The sequence below is a fragment of the Solenopsis invicta genome, chromosome 2 (genome assembly GCF_016802725.1).
Source record: "Solenopsis invicta isolate M01_SB chromosome 2, UNIL_Sinv_3.0, whole genome shotgun sequence".
Taxonomy (NCBI): Eukaryota; Metazoa; Arthropoda; class Insecta; order Hymenoptera; family Formicidae; genus Solenopsis; species Solenopsis invicta.
This window is the reverse complement of record NC_052665.1, coordinates 15,607,260-15,620,940: the sequence shown is the minus strand read 5'-3', so window position 1 is coordinate 15,620,940 and position 13,681 is coordinate 15,607,260. Positions and strand designations below refer to the sequence as shown.

At 32.7% G+C, this 13,681-nt stretch overlaps 3 protein-coding genes across 11 annotated transcripts; all 3 read right to left on the bottom strand.

The window, feature by feature from the left end:
* Positions 1–33: 33 nt before the first annotated feature.
* Positions 34–4,965, bottom strand: LOC105197543 (DDB1- and CUL4-associated factor 8). Of its 7 annotated transcripts, XR_005574234.1 has the most exons (9): positions 3,794–4,965; positions 3,463–3,672; positions 2,237–2,383; positions 1,900–2,120; positions 1,544–1,706; positions 1,278–1,428; positions 773–910; positions 549–668; positions 34–189 (listed from the first exon to the last, which is right to left on the bottom strand). XR_005574234.1 is itself a non-coding variant. In XM_039446371.1 (7 exons), exons 1-7 carry the CDS (start codon positions 3,797–3,799, stop codon positions 897–899), a joined length of 912 nt encoding a protein of 303 aa, XP_039302305.1. In that variant the 5' UTR covers positions 3,800–4,965; the 3' UTR covers positions 34–896. The 7 variants fall into 7 exon arrangements, 3 of the variants coding, with proteins under 3 accessions (XP_039302305.1, XP_039302304.1, XP_039302306.1); XR_005574233.1 differs by having other exon boundaries at positions 549–910; XR_005574232.1 differs by having other exon boundaries at positions 34–668.
* Positions 4,966–5,628: 663 nt separating this feature from the next.
* On the bottom strand, positions 5,629–11,324 carry LOC105197478 (DDB1- and CUL4-associated factor 8). Of its 3 annotated transcripts, XM_026131237.2 has the most exons (13): positions 11,180–11,242; positions 11,045–11,120; positions 8,951–9,791; positions 8,662–8,790; positions 8,351–8,592; positions 8,094–8,237; positions 7,762–7,985; positions 7,446–7,611; positions 7,180–7,342; positions 6,790–6,920; positions 6,581–6,700; positions 6,290–6,400; positions 5,707–6,214 (listed from the first exon to the last, which is right to left on the bottom strand). In XM_026131237.2, the coding sequence occupies exons 3-13, from the start codon at positions 9,687–9,689 to the stop codon at positions 6,056–6,058; spliced, it is 2,328 nt and encodes a 775-aa protein (XP_025987022.1). In that variant the 5' UTR covers positions 9,690–9,791; positions 11,045–11,120; positions 11,180–11,242; the 3' UTR covers positions 5,707–6,055. The 3 variants fall into 3 exon arrangements, with proteins under 3 accessions (XP_011162164.1, XP_025987022.1, XP_011162163.1); XM_011163862.3 differs by having other exon boundaries at positions 5,629–6,214; positions 6,296–6,400; positions 11,045–11,194; XM_011163861.3 differs by lacking the exon at positions 11,045–11,120 and having other exon boundaries at positions 11,180–11,324.
* A 544-nt stretch (positions 11,325–11,868) lies between these two features.
* Positions 11,869–13,607, bottom strand: LOC105197477 (60S ribosomal protein L23). Its single transcript, XM_011163858.3, has 4 exons — positions 13,492–13,607; positions 13,195–13,278; positions 12,276–12,404; positions 11,869–12,184 (listed from the first exon to the last, which is right to left on the bottom strand). The coding sequence occupies exons 1-4, from the start codon at positions 13,502–13,504 to the stop codon at positions 11,988–11,990; spliced, it is 423 nt and encodes a 140-aa protein (XP_011162160.1). The 5' UTR covers positions 13,505–13,607; the 3' UTR covers positions 11,869–11,987.
* Between the last annotated feature and the right edge of the window lie 74 nt (positions 13,608–13,681).

Sequence of the window (13,681 nt, the reverse complement as noted above, 5' to 3'; positions counted from 1 at the left end):
ATTATCGCTAGTCAGAGAAATACCTCCATGGAACAAATTTTCTTAACGCTTTATTAAGGATTTTTCGCAAATGTTACTAAGAATTTTATACATATGTTTATTTCACTTTAAAATGCAATTAAATAATAAGCCTATTTATATAGATCCATGTCTTCTTTGCATCCTATCCCACGCGGTGTACTGCATACACTTGTAAAAAAAAGAAACATGAATCATACGTTCATCGATGCAATTAGTCTATTGTATTCAACTGTAAAAGACCCAATCACTGACAGTGTCTCAAATACCAGAAATTCGAGTGGGTGTGAGTTTGATTTTAGTTGAATTTTTAAAAAGTCTACTTATTGTTATAATATATTTTATTAAAAGTAAAACTTTAATCTTTCAATTATAAAAAATCTCTGAATTTTTAATATTTGGGTCATTATTAGTAATTAGGCCGTTTTTAAGAACGTAATTGCTCTTAAATTCTATGATAAAACAATAAGAAAAACGCAAAATAGAAAAAATGTATAGATAAGTAAATGATTTTTGTCTCTATATAATACCTTTGTGAATAATTTAACAGTCGGAGGTTTTCTGCGCGAAGGCATCCATATCTCAATATTGGAACCAAATCCAGCTGTCGCAAGAATAGGAGTATCCGAATGTCCTTCTAAGCAATTTATCTATAAATTTAAAAAAGAATACTCTATATTCTCTCTTCTCTATATTTATGTTCTATATCCTCTATAAAAAAAAATTTGTCACTTTTGCGAAATGGAAAACTTACAACTTCATTGCAACTTTGCCTACAATGTAAAAGAACTTTCGTATTTTTGTCCCAAGTAAATAGATTACCGCAGTCAGATCCGGATATAACATATTCGCTTTTAAGTCCGAAGAAAATGACTCTCTTATTTGCTCAAATCTGATCAAATAACAAATGACAACGTAATATCAAATAAACTGACTCATCAATATGAAACTAGAGGAACGAATTCCACAAGACCATTTATATAGTTGATGAGTCGCAACGTATAAAAAAAGTATTTTTTTTTTAAATATTAATAAATCTCAATAATTTCATGCAACGCTTCTTAAATATATTAACAAAAAAAAATGATACGCATTCTAAAAAAAACTCAGTATGAAAATGAATTAAAAATATTCCAATAAATTCTGTCATTAAATATTGTTTTTCTATTAAAAATCACAAATAAAATTTAAGAATTAAAAAAAAGTGAAGTTGAGGGTATAAAATACAATAATACGATTTTATTTTATATATAACATACCATATTTAGTATTCCTATGACCTTGATATCTATGAGCATTTATAGGTGACGACATTAATCTATCAAATAGGTCTTCGTCATGATACGTTGCAAGAATTTCTGTTCCGTTGTAATTATATGCAACACATGTTATGATTTTCCTAATCTCTGTCTAAAACATTTAAATTATATATTTCAAATTAAACACATGTAAAAAAACGAAATACTATTCTATTAAATATTGATAAAAATTTTCAACAATAGAATTACGATACAATACTACGTACCAAATGATCGGGACACAATTTATAAACTAGCAGCGAAACATTTCGGCAATCGTACACTCTCACATAAGAGGACCAACCACTAACGCAAAATTCATTACAATTTAAAGGATTAAACTGTATACTGGTTAGTGGTACCGTTAATGGACTTTCATTTACAAGTAACCTGTATATAAAGTTTATTTGTGTGTGTGTGTGTGTGTGTGTGTGTGTGCGCGCGCACACACACACACACACACACACACACAAACGAAAACTTAATGATATGCTATTGACTTAATTATGTTATTATGTATACTGTGGCACAAGATTTAAAAAATATGAATATATATTTAACTTTTTCAATTAGAATGACTCACTCGTTTAAATTGTGACTTCGGGTATCAATCGACAGCATTCTTGCATCATCTCCAACAGAAAAAATCAAATAAGGTGTTTCAGGATGCATAGCCAATTTCTGCGCGGCTCCACGCGCCATCAATTTTATTGATATATTACAATCAAGATCCAATAAACGTACCTGACCATCTGCAGCACAAGTAACCATAAGATATTCCACATCTAACGGTAACCACTTGACCTAAATGCATACATTTTAGAAAAATTGATTAAAAATACAGAATAAAATACAATATTAGAAAAACTGTGGGACATTCCATTCGTAATGCGTTAATTATTAATATAAAATTTACATACGTAAAACATATTCTTTGTATGACCACTTAATAAACAGTCGCGCTTCTTTCCTGCATTCCAATCCCAAATAACAACTTCTAAATCATCTGCAACACTCGCTAATAAATTTCCTTTTCGATTGAAGCTTGAGGCATTCACATAACGCATCTATAAATAATAATTACATTTCATTAAATATTTTGTCAACATTTCGCTGACAACTTGTTAAAAAATGTTGCAAACAAGTTGCCAACAAGATGATGAGTCTTCATTTGAGGCAATATTACAAGCAAAAAAACATGCAAACTGAATACAGCAATTTTACAGCAACTTTGCGGCAACAATTATAGTAAAAGATGTATGATTATGGCAATATTTCATCAAAATTGCGGCAATTTTGCTGAATATGAAAAGTAAAAAAATATTATTTCTGCAACATGCAAGTAAAAGTTCAATTCGGGAAATAATTCTGCCATTATCATGACAATATAACAGAAACAATTGCTAACAAATGGCTATTGCACTGGTTTGTTTTTACACAAAGTGTTATCTGGGATATTAATAAATCCTCCTCGAAGGTATCTCCACTTTGAAGTGATGAGGAAGCTTACGTGTCCTAATGATCTTAAAAGCTATACCAGCAACAGCATAACTATTAGTAGGGCCTCCCAAGCCAAACAGACCAAAGGAGAAGGGCCTAGCCAGACGAAAAGAGGCATCCTGGTCCCTCAGGTTGGGAGTTGAGCGTGGGACCAACAACCCTACCCTATTAAAAAACTTGCTGTTATAAATATTTTTGATAAAGTAATCAGATTAAGGGGCAACAACATGCCATATTTATATCAGAACTAGAAGGAGAGCTGCCCTGAATAGAGAGAAATAAGAGGAAAAATTATAGAGAAAGCTAAGATCCACCAAAAACTGTAATGCCATTGGAAGAAGAAAAAGATGTTAATAAATACCAATAAATAATATAAGACTAATAATTCCAATATGATGTGTAGTTCAAATCTCATGTAATTCAATATGTGCAAAGGAAATAAGAGATAATGTTTCATGTGAGAGTGATCAACTAGCAGTTTACAGATATCAAATCTAAGTTCTTTATCCCATATACCTTATTTTTATAAAAAACTAATTCAATAATTGAAGATTGTAAGTGAAGAAATATACAAAGTTGCATGGTAACCCACTTCAGGAAACATACAAAATGTACATTTCGTACAAAAACGTAAGAAATAATTTACCTGATGTTGATTAAGATTACACATACGGTTGAGCCGTTCTACTGCAGATAAAGAACCATAAAATCTTCTTTGGAATAATGAACTGTTGCCTATTTGGCGATTTGCCAATGCCTGTACAACATGCCAATTATGATGCGGCTTCTCTTTCATTAGGTATTTAGGTATTTCTTCGTCCTCATCTAATGTCCGTTGTATCGTCAGTTTCATTGTCTTAAGCAAAATTATAAATAACGTAGACATATAATATTAACAAAATTTTCACGTAAAAAAAACAATTGCAAATTTATAAAAAAGCTTAATAAATTCATCAATTTTATGACAAAACAATTACCTTCATCTGCGTCAGGGATGGTAGCTTTTCTTTTTACTCCGTCAGAAGCATTTCTGATATTGACTTCATCGCTCGTTATATTTTGCTTTTTACAATTTACCTGTTCCACTTTACTGTTTCTGTGTAATAGTGTTGTATTGATAATTTTATTTTTAATGTTGCCCACGTTTCTATATAATTCCTGTCGCTTACTCGAATTTTTGTACGAGCTACCATTCAAGTTAATACACGTGGCGAAATTATCGGTACCTGGAATTTTCGAGATATTTCTTTTATTTTGATTCTGATCTGTATGCAATTTGTTTCCTCCTTTAATACAAGGAAACAGATTATTGTTTTTTTAAGGTAGTCACTTTTAATAAATTGGCAAAATTAAAACTAGTTTAATCAAATCACGTGTGCTTGATTATCTTACTCTTCGCAAAGTTTTCTTCACAGAAGTCCCATTGCAGAAATAGATTTTCGGATGGTAAAAGTTCGGAAGGCGATTATTAAATCCAACTTGTAAAAGGTTTTTTTTTCTTTTTTATATAACACTGCTCAGAAAATACTAGAATTATCTAGATACGTTCCTTGAATCTTATAAAAAGACATCCACTGCGTCTTACAGTTCAAAAACTACTACCCATTACTACCTGCGCTATGAAACTTTAAAAAGCATGAAAAAGATCATTTTAAGCGGTAAAATCCCCCCTTCCGTATGAATATGAAGATAATACGTATAAAAAAAGTGTGCGCACGCAGTTTCAGAAACGTATTTATTTTCGGTTTTATCTCTTTCGCGCTCTGTTGTTCGTACTCTGTAGCGGTGCAGTAGCGGTGTAGTAGTTTAATGTAATAACCAGAGCACTGAATGCATGTGAATTTGGTGATCCTGCAGGACACTATCGCGTGGAACAAAAAAAAATTAATATTTGTTAGATTTGTTACACAATGTATAACAAAATACTGCAAATTAATAAATTTAAAATTCTAGTGTCTGTTAAAATAGTTTTGAAAACGGGTATTCTACCTCAGACGAAATAATAGGTGCATACGTGAAAAAATCTACTTGTCCCGATCACAAAGGCGCATTAACATCTGGCTGTCTGGGTTATTTAAATTGATATTAAGGTTTGTAAGTCAGAATTTTGTTAATATTGTAATTATTTTATTTCTTAGCTAATTAGAGCTTTTCACGTATGCACTGTTTCGTGTGAGATAAAATATACGTTACATAGCTATTTTAAGACAGATAGATATAGTAGGAAAGGAAAGCAAAAATAGCAATGGCGATCTAAAAATAACCATAAATCATAACACATTGTAACTTCTCAAAAACACGATTAATAATATATTAATATACTCATAAATAATGAAAAACAATCCTGCAATAAACAGATATAGTATAAACTATAACATTTTCAAAAGAGGCCACAAATTAGGACGAAAAAAAAGAAATGAAAAACACCTCAATGGATTTTGATAAAATTTACAGAAAAAGTTGTCTAAAATAAAAAGAAGAAAAATGGCGATTTTCTCAAGTGCCAATTCCTGAATAATGATGTTCAAAATTAGATGAATTAGGACTACCTATGATAATGTATTATTATTGGATTCAACTGCAGTTTGTGGGTCTATTATTTCGAATAATTTAGGGAACTCTTTGTAAATATGTGACAACTCTAGCAAATATTGTTTCCAATCAGTGATAACAAAAAAACTCATTAATACAACCTTATAGAAATTATTAATCAACATTAAATTATTAATCAGCATCTTTATTTTCTTTTTTTACCCTAAACCTTCCCTGCAAATTTAATCAAATCCATCGTTTTCCATTTCATTTTTTTCCAGCTTAATTTGTGACCCCTTTTATACGTTTTCTCCATTTTTATAATTGTGTTTGCTTATTTATAAAATATTACTATGTCCTCCCTCTCTCTCTCTCCCTTTCTGCCATTAACATACATCTTATCAAAATGTAAAGTCTTTATGTCCGTTCAACGTATATATTCAAAAATTACAATACAATTGTAAACTACTTATGTAGTTCACACTACCGATTATTTCCAGCTGATAAAAAAGATCAATTGCAACTAGAATGCGGAGTTCTCTTGATACGTTGCAGTTCGGTCTCCCCTATACACTCCGCTATGTAAAGCTATTGACCACTATTGACATATTAATCTAGTAAAATTCATTATAATTGAAATGACTAATATGAATGCCTTGAACGCTATACATAACTCTTATCATAATATCAAATGTTAAGCAACAACTTTAAGATGGAGGGCATTGTATTCTTCTAACGTCGTCGCCTTCCGATTGATTATCACTGTCATCGGACGAACTGTCCATCGAAGAGTCTTCGAAGTGATAATCATCATCATCATCTTCATCTCGATTTGGGTCTTCAAGTCCATAACGCGTATAAAGATTCTAAAAAAAAAACCACAACAATGGAATAATTAATTTGTAATATCAATTAAAGCATCTACAATATGTATTACTTACACGTACTCTCTCTCTGTGACGAATATGTCTCAGTAAAATCCAAAGTAATTGGCCATCGAAGGTATCAGGCACATTTTCTTGCTTCCTATTCCTCGCGTTGGATTTGACGCACTTTTGAAAAAAAAAAAAATACGTAAGTCATACAATATGCGATTAATTTATTGTATTCAACTGTTTTATCGAAACATTACACGATATGATTTAAAACAAAAAGAGAAATGTAGACAAAAAACATGATAAGTAAAAGGAAAAAAAAGAAAAGAGATACAGAAATGATCTGTCTATACATACATTCGCGAATGATTTCATCGTAGGAGGTTCTCCGCACGAAGGCACCCATATTTTAACATCATAATCCAATCCACTTGTTGCAAGAATGGGAATATGCGGGTGTCCTTCTAAGCAATTTACCTACAATTTTAATAAATTACCATTTTCTCTCCCCTACGTTGCAAAAAAGAAAAATTTACTCATCAGATTTAAGAAGTGGAAAATCTTACAACTCCCTGCTTATCCCCTGCCATCCACTGTACAACAGCTTCTGTATTTTTATCCCAAATAAAAATATTGCCGCAATCGGATCCAGATATAACATATTCACTGTTAGGTCCGAAGAAATTAACTCCCTTTACTGCAATCACAAACAACGATATTAAATATTAACAAATTATTTAAACCATTACTTTCTAATTATACTGGTAAATTTCAAAAAAGATGTACAGAGATTTCTGAAAAGAAATCTATTAGCATAAAAATTAATTACAAAGTCCACTCAACTCTGTTATTAAATGTTTTTTCTATTGAAATGCACAAAAAGCCTAAGAACTAAAAATATTTATAATTGATATATTGTACAATGCAATAATGTTTTCATTTTATGAATAACGTACCAGTTGCACTATTCCTATGGCCCTGATATCTATGAGCGTAATCTACACGTGACGACATTAATCTATCAAATAGGTATATGTCCTCGTCATTATACGACGCAAGAATTTCTGTTCCATTATGATTATATACAGCGCATGTAACATGCGCATGTTTATTCCCTGTCTTAAAAATTACATATGAAAAATTAAACATATGTACAAAAAAGAACTACTGTTCTATTGCTTTAAATATTGGTAAACTTTTCAATAATAAGATTATGACATACCAGATGATCAGGACATAATTTATATAGCGGCGTTGCAACTTTTCGCCGATCGTACACCCTCACATAATGGGAACGGCCACCCACACAAAATTCGTTACTATTAAAAGGATTAGAATGTATACTGAACAGTTGCACCTCTGACGAACCTTCCTTTACTACAAGTAACCTGTGTAAATAAAGCCCATCTATATATATCTTATACACAAAAAAATATTATACATATGTAAATGTGTTGTGGGTTATAGACACAAAAGATAAAAAATATAAATACATATTTAATATATATTTAAGTTTTTTAATAATCACGATGACTTACTTATTTGGTTTGCTCTCTCGAATATCTATAGAGAATACTCTTGCATCCTCTCCAGCAGAAAAAACGACATGAGGTGTCTCAGGATGCACAGCCAATTTGTGTGATGGTCCCCGATGCGATGCCAATTTCTTTGATGTGTCGTGTTTAAGATCCAATAAACGAACTTGACCATCTCTAGCACAAGTGACCATAAGATATTCCATATCTAACGGTAACCACTTGGCCTAAAATAATTGCATATAATTTAGAAAAATTTATTAGCAAGAGAATACAATAATATCAAAATAACTACAGAATATTCCAATCGTAATGTGTTAATTATAAATATATACTTGAAACATATTGCTTGTATGACCACTCATAAACCAATGGCGCTTTTTTCCTCTAGCCCAATCCCAAATAACAACTGCTAAATCATCAGAGGCACTCGCTAATAAATTTCCTTTTTGATTGAAATTTAAGGCATTTACGCAACCCTATAATAATTGAATGTCAATAATTATCAATAAATAATGAAGAATATCTTAACGATCACAATAAGAAATCTTGTATAACTCAATGTAGCATTTATGTAAAATAAATAATTTACCTGATGCTCGGTAAGATGATACATAAGCTCGAGCCGCTCTACTGCATGTAAAGAACCATAGAATCTTCTTTGAAATAACGGATTGCTACCTATTTGACGATTTAGCACTTCCGGTACAACACGCCAATTAGGAGGCGGCTTTTCTATCTTTAGGCAGTAAGGTATCTCTTCATCCTCATCATCATCATCTTCTTCTTCGTCCCATTCATCCTCGTTAGCACCTCTCCATTCATTCGAGTCACCTGACCAAAACTCAGACCTCTCTACATCTAATCAAACAAATTGCATAAATATACAAAAGTATAATATACCTCTCTCATCCTTGTATCGGTCAGATTCGTCATTAGGTGTTTCTGATCTTGCTCTGCGAGTTCCTGAACTTCTGTTTGATACGTCATTCTGGGCTGACTCGCCTCTAGTACTGGCAGATGCAACATTTTCTGAAATTATAATAATCATCATTTTCATGTATATAATTTATAAATAATTATTTTATTGATATATTATTCAAAATAAGATTTCTTAAGTATAATTACAAAATTATAAATAGCAAAAAGATATTGTTACTAAAATTTTATATGTGACAAAACAAACAATTACCTTCATCCGCGTCAGGGATAGTAGCTTCTCTTGTTGTCTCGTTAGATAAGATATTTCCAGAGCTGTCTTCATTATCACTCGTTATATTTCGCCTCTTTCGATAATTTCGTTGTTTTGCTTTTGATTTGTTTTTTTGAAACGTCACTGTATCGTCATTTCCAGTACTGATGTTGAGGATACTTCTATTCAATTTCTGCCGCTTACTCGAATCCTCGTCCGAGCTATCGTCCGATTTGTCTAACGACGTGCCACTACCAATATGTCCTTGACCCTTTGAGATACTTCTTTTGACTTTATTCTGATCCGAATGCAATGCGTTTGCTTCGTTGGTGTAAGAAGAAGACGGACTATTGTCTTGTGAGGTAGTTGCCTCTGATAAATCAACTGTATTAAAACTGGTGACATTCGAGATTTCTTTCAACACATCATGCGTCTCATATTTATCAGTCGTTATCTTAACCTCATCCTCTGTGGAGAGCTCCATAGGTTCATTCACTTGTTCACTTTGCATAGTTCCACAAGCGAGATTATCATCAAGTTCAATTACATGACTAGTGTCTTTTAAAGTAACACTGCTTCCGGATGTGACATTAGAATTATCTGCATTCTTCAAAACGCTTGGATCTTCTGAAGAACTTAACTGCACCTTCCTAGACTCCTCACTGTCAGAATTCTTGGTATCAGAAAGTTTCATCTCGATATCATCACTGGCGTCGTGAGTTTTACTTTCAGAGTCCATTTTATTTTCAGATATGTTCTTTTTGTTTATCCCGACTACAAACAATCATTCCTTCAATCAAGTAAGACTTGCAGCAGCATCAGCAACATATCCAAAATTAATCTGAAAAACAATTGATACAATAATCAATTTTTGTTATATATTGCAGTATTTACATAAATTAAAGTATTAATAAACAAAGTCTATATACAGTGTATACAATCAAGCAAATTATAATAAATCAGAAAATGGGAAACTGCCTACGTTCAACAGATTAGCAGAGGTTCTCACGTTTAATTCTTCTCACTGGATTTAAATAAGGAAATCAATCGTAACAAAGAATTACAAAGCATTCACTGATGTGCTTTGTCTGTTGAATGTAGACATTATCATTTATCTGAAATCAATATCTATTGAAAAGACTCTCCTTTAACTAAATGAACAACTTATCATTCAAGAATCAGAAGCTATACAAATGATATGACAATAACACATTTATCTCAATAAAAAATAAATCAGTGTTGAACTCACTTTTTAACTCTATGTAACACTTGGAAATATTCAAAAAATTTTTATCAAAACAAAGAGACTGATAATTATCATTGAATTGATTCAGCTCTATAGCATATAATGTATAGACAGTTACGTGGCACAATAATGTATAAAGTTAGTCAACGAAATGCATGAATATTATAAAATACATAAAACTTTGACTTGTTCGTCCCTGTTCCCAGCAATCCATCTTGCAGTTATAAGCCTTATAATGCTAATAGAATATTGTTTCTACAGTTAAATACTGAGAGCACAAGTCAATTGCATTCTTATATATGAATTAATGTCATTGATGAATATATTTCTATCTCTCTCTCTTGTACACTTTCTTCTTAATTTTATTGTCCATAAAAATATAAATTATGATTTACAGATTGTGTATTATTATTATTATGATTATTATTGTTATTATACGTATATCTTGCAGCAGATTATATCAAAGTATAATCTATTAAAAATCTCAACGACTTGTGACCCCATCATTTGACGGGGTAGGAGAAACGTTGGAAAAAAAAGCATCTTCCATCTCTCTCGTGTCGCTGACGTTAATCGAGCGAGTTCAGACTCACGACAGCGATACGATCAACGCGCATTACATAAATTTGTCATTCGCATTCCGACCCTCTTTTCCCTGCCCCTTCTTTTTAGCGAAATTATAAGCTAAAATGGCCAGCGACGAACGTAACGCAGTGCGTATATCGGTTATGTATGTAGAGTTTCGTCGTCGAGTTGTCCTCTCGTCGTCGTCCGCGCAGAGTACGCAAGTTCTCGACGAGCTTGAACGGGACACAGACGATATCTACTCGACGGGACAATCTACTCACCTCGAGACTTTCGCTGGACAGAAATTCTGTCACAGAACGCGCGAGATGGCCGCAATCCGTTCTAAACTCCTAATGCCTATAACGAGTATATACGAATGCAACACCGATACACAACAAGAAAGTAAACGCACTCACCAGTCGCAGTTTCGATTGCCACTGATGCAACGAATGCAATTGATGCAATGGCGCGACTTCTCTCGAGTTTTAATTGAGATGAAGCCGACGGACGACGCATGCGAAAAATCTTGACAAGACCAATCAGCTGCGTGCGAATTGGCTCCACTGTCGGCGAGGAGGCCACTGATTGGTCGCCATGTGAAAAGTTTCTACGTTACGCATGCACGAATATAGCTTCGACCATTCAAAACACGGGCTTGTGTCGCCAATCAAAAGAAAGAATACAGCTGACAAAACTACGATTAATCTTCTATTGTTTATTTTATCAATGTAAATTAACTTTAATATTGGTATAACTTATCCTTTTTTTAAAAATTTTTAAAATGGAAAATGATAAAAGAATAAATTATAAATTAAAATTAAAGCTCATTTATATTGAGAAAAATATAACGCTTTATGAAATTAGAATGTTAATCTCAATGATTTAATGAATTTAATCAATATTTTCTATTTAAAAATGAAAAATTCGACTATGAAGAACAAAAATGCTAGGTTTTACTTAAGAATTTTTTAAAATTTTCCATTTAAAAAGAATACATCTTAATTTTAAATCGTAAGTTACTTACGAAATACATAAAAATTCATAACGTAAGCGTAATTACAAAATTTTAGGATTTCTTTTATGGTATGGATTCTGAATATACATGTATGCGTGCGCGCACGTGTACGTGACGCGTATTTATTTAAAATGGACATCAAACGCGCAAACATGTATTTATTTTTGAATTTATTTTGTAAAGGGCAATATATTTATACAGGATGTGAATTACGCGATGCTGCTGGCGTTGGATGCGATCCTTGGCCATAAATCTGCGCACTCTTTCGCAACAGGTCCCGTGATAGCCGATCCCTTCATTTCACCCTTATTATTGACGATCACGCCGGCGTTGTCCTCAAAATATATAAACGTCCCGTCCTTCCTGCGAAATGGTTTCCGTTGCCGTATCACCACCGCAGGCATCACTGTAACGATACACACACGTTCATTCATAATCTTTAAAAAAAAAAAAGTTAAAGAAAAAAAACGAAGAAGGCATGAGAGTAGTTAATTCACCCTTTTTCCTAAGTTCAGGCTTTCCCTTTTTCACGGTGGCAACAATCATGTCGCCGGAACCCGCCGCTGGCAGACGGTTCAACCGACCCTTGATTCCCTGCACTGCGATGACATACAGGTTCTTGGCACCTAAAAGAACAGCAGTGTCGTTACAGAGAAATACATCATCATTGAGATCAAATATAAAAAATACATATCCAATCCAATTGAAAATTATATCTAAGAGTTTATTTGTCACACAAGTTTTTTAAGCATATTGATCTGCAGAATAGAGAAATTCTTGATAAATTTTCTATCCTATACCCAATAAATATGCTTAAAAAATTTATTGCACAACAAACGTAATATCAACTCGAGATTTATGATCACATATAAATCACATGTAATCAGTAATTTTATAACAAATATAATCTCAACAAATCAATTACACAGTTCAGTATCTATGAAATTAAAATGTAACTCTATCAAATCTTTCATTTCCATTATAAAATATAATTGTATAAACATTCAGAAAAAGAAAAAAACTGTTATACAAATAATACTAAAATTGTGTTAAAAAATTCACTACTAACACTAAAAATCTTTTTATATTATATACACTATAAATTTTCAGTGCTAATAGTGAATTTTGGAATACAGTCCAAATAGGAGCTAGTGTTGCGATTAAGATACTTTTCATATTGGACGTTTATAAAACTATAGTGTTAATTATAAACGTTAGAACTGAGTTTCTTAAATTAGAATTTTTAGCTCTCTAATGGACCTAGTTTAGCGTGTAGACAATCAACAGAAAACAGAATAATCATAAAAATTATTTGAAAAACGATAACCATGTGCTCTATTCGTTCGTGAGTTATACAGTGCCCTTTAAGGTTAGGTATCATGCAGAAGGTGCTTCCTTTTTTTTCTTCATACTCACCAGTATTATCGGCGCAATTGATGACTGCACCTACTGGTAAACCCAGAGATATCCTGAACTTGGCTCCAGCCGATCCACCACGTCCTTAGAAAACAACAAATAACACATTGAAATAGCGGCAAGGAAAGGTCTCCTACTTTCATTCTTTCTTTCGTGTGTGCTTTAAATAATAAGGTAACGTCTCGTCTCGTCGCGTGTGCGGAACGAGTCTCCATCCTCCCGTCCTTACGCGCGGGACCGATGGCGTCGTTCCGGCACCGATTTTCTCGGATTTTGAGCCTAGCAACACAAACTTACCTCTCTTCGACATCTTGATTTGTTTGAAAGGGAGGGTTCTCGTCGTTCTCGATGGTACGACGGTACCAGCAGCACACGCGGCGAAATGAGAAATAGGGATATATCTCTAATGTCAGGTTATTCCCGACAGAATAAATTCCCTAAGGGATCAGCCGTCAGCACAAATGCCAATTATTTGTAAATATTCTGA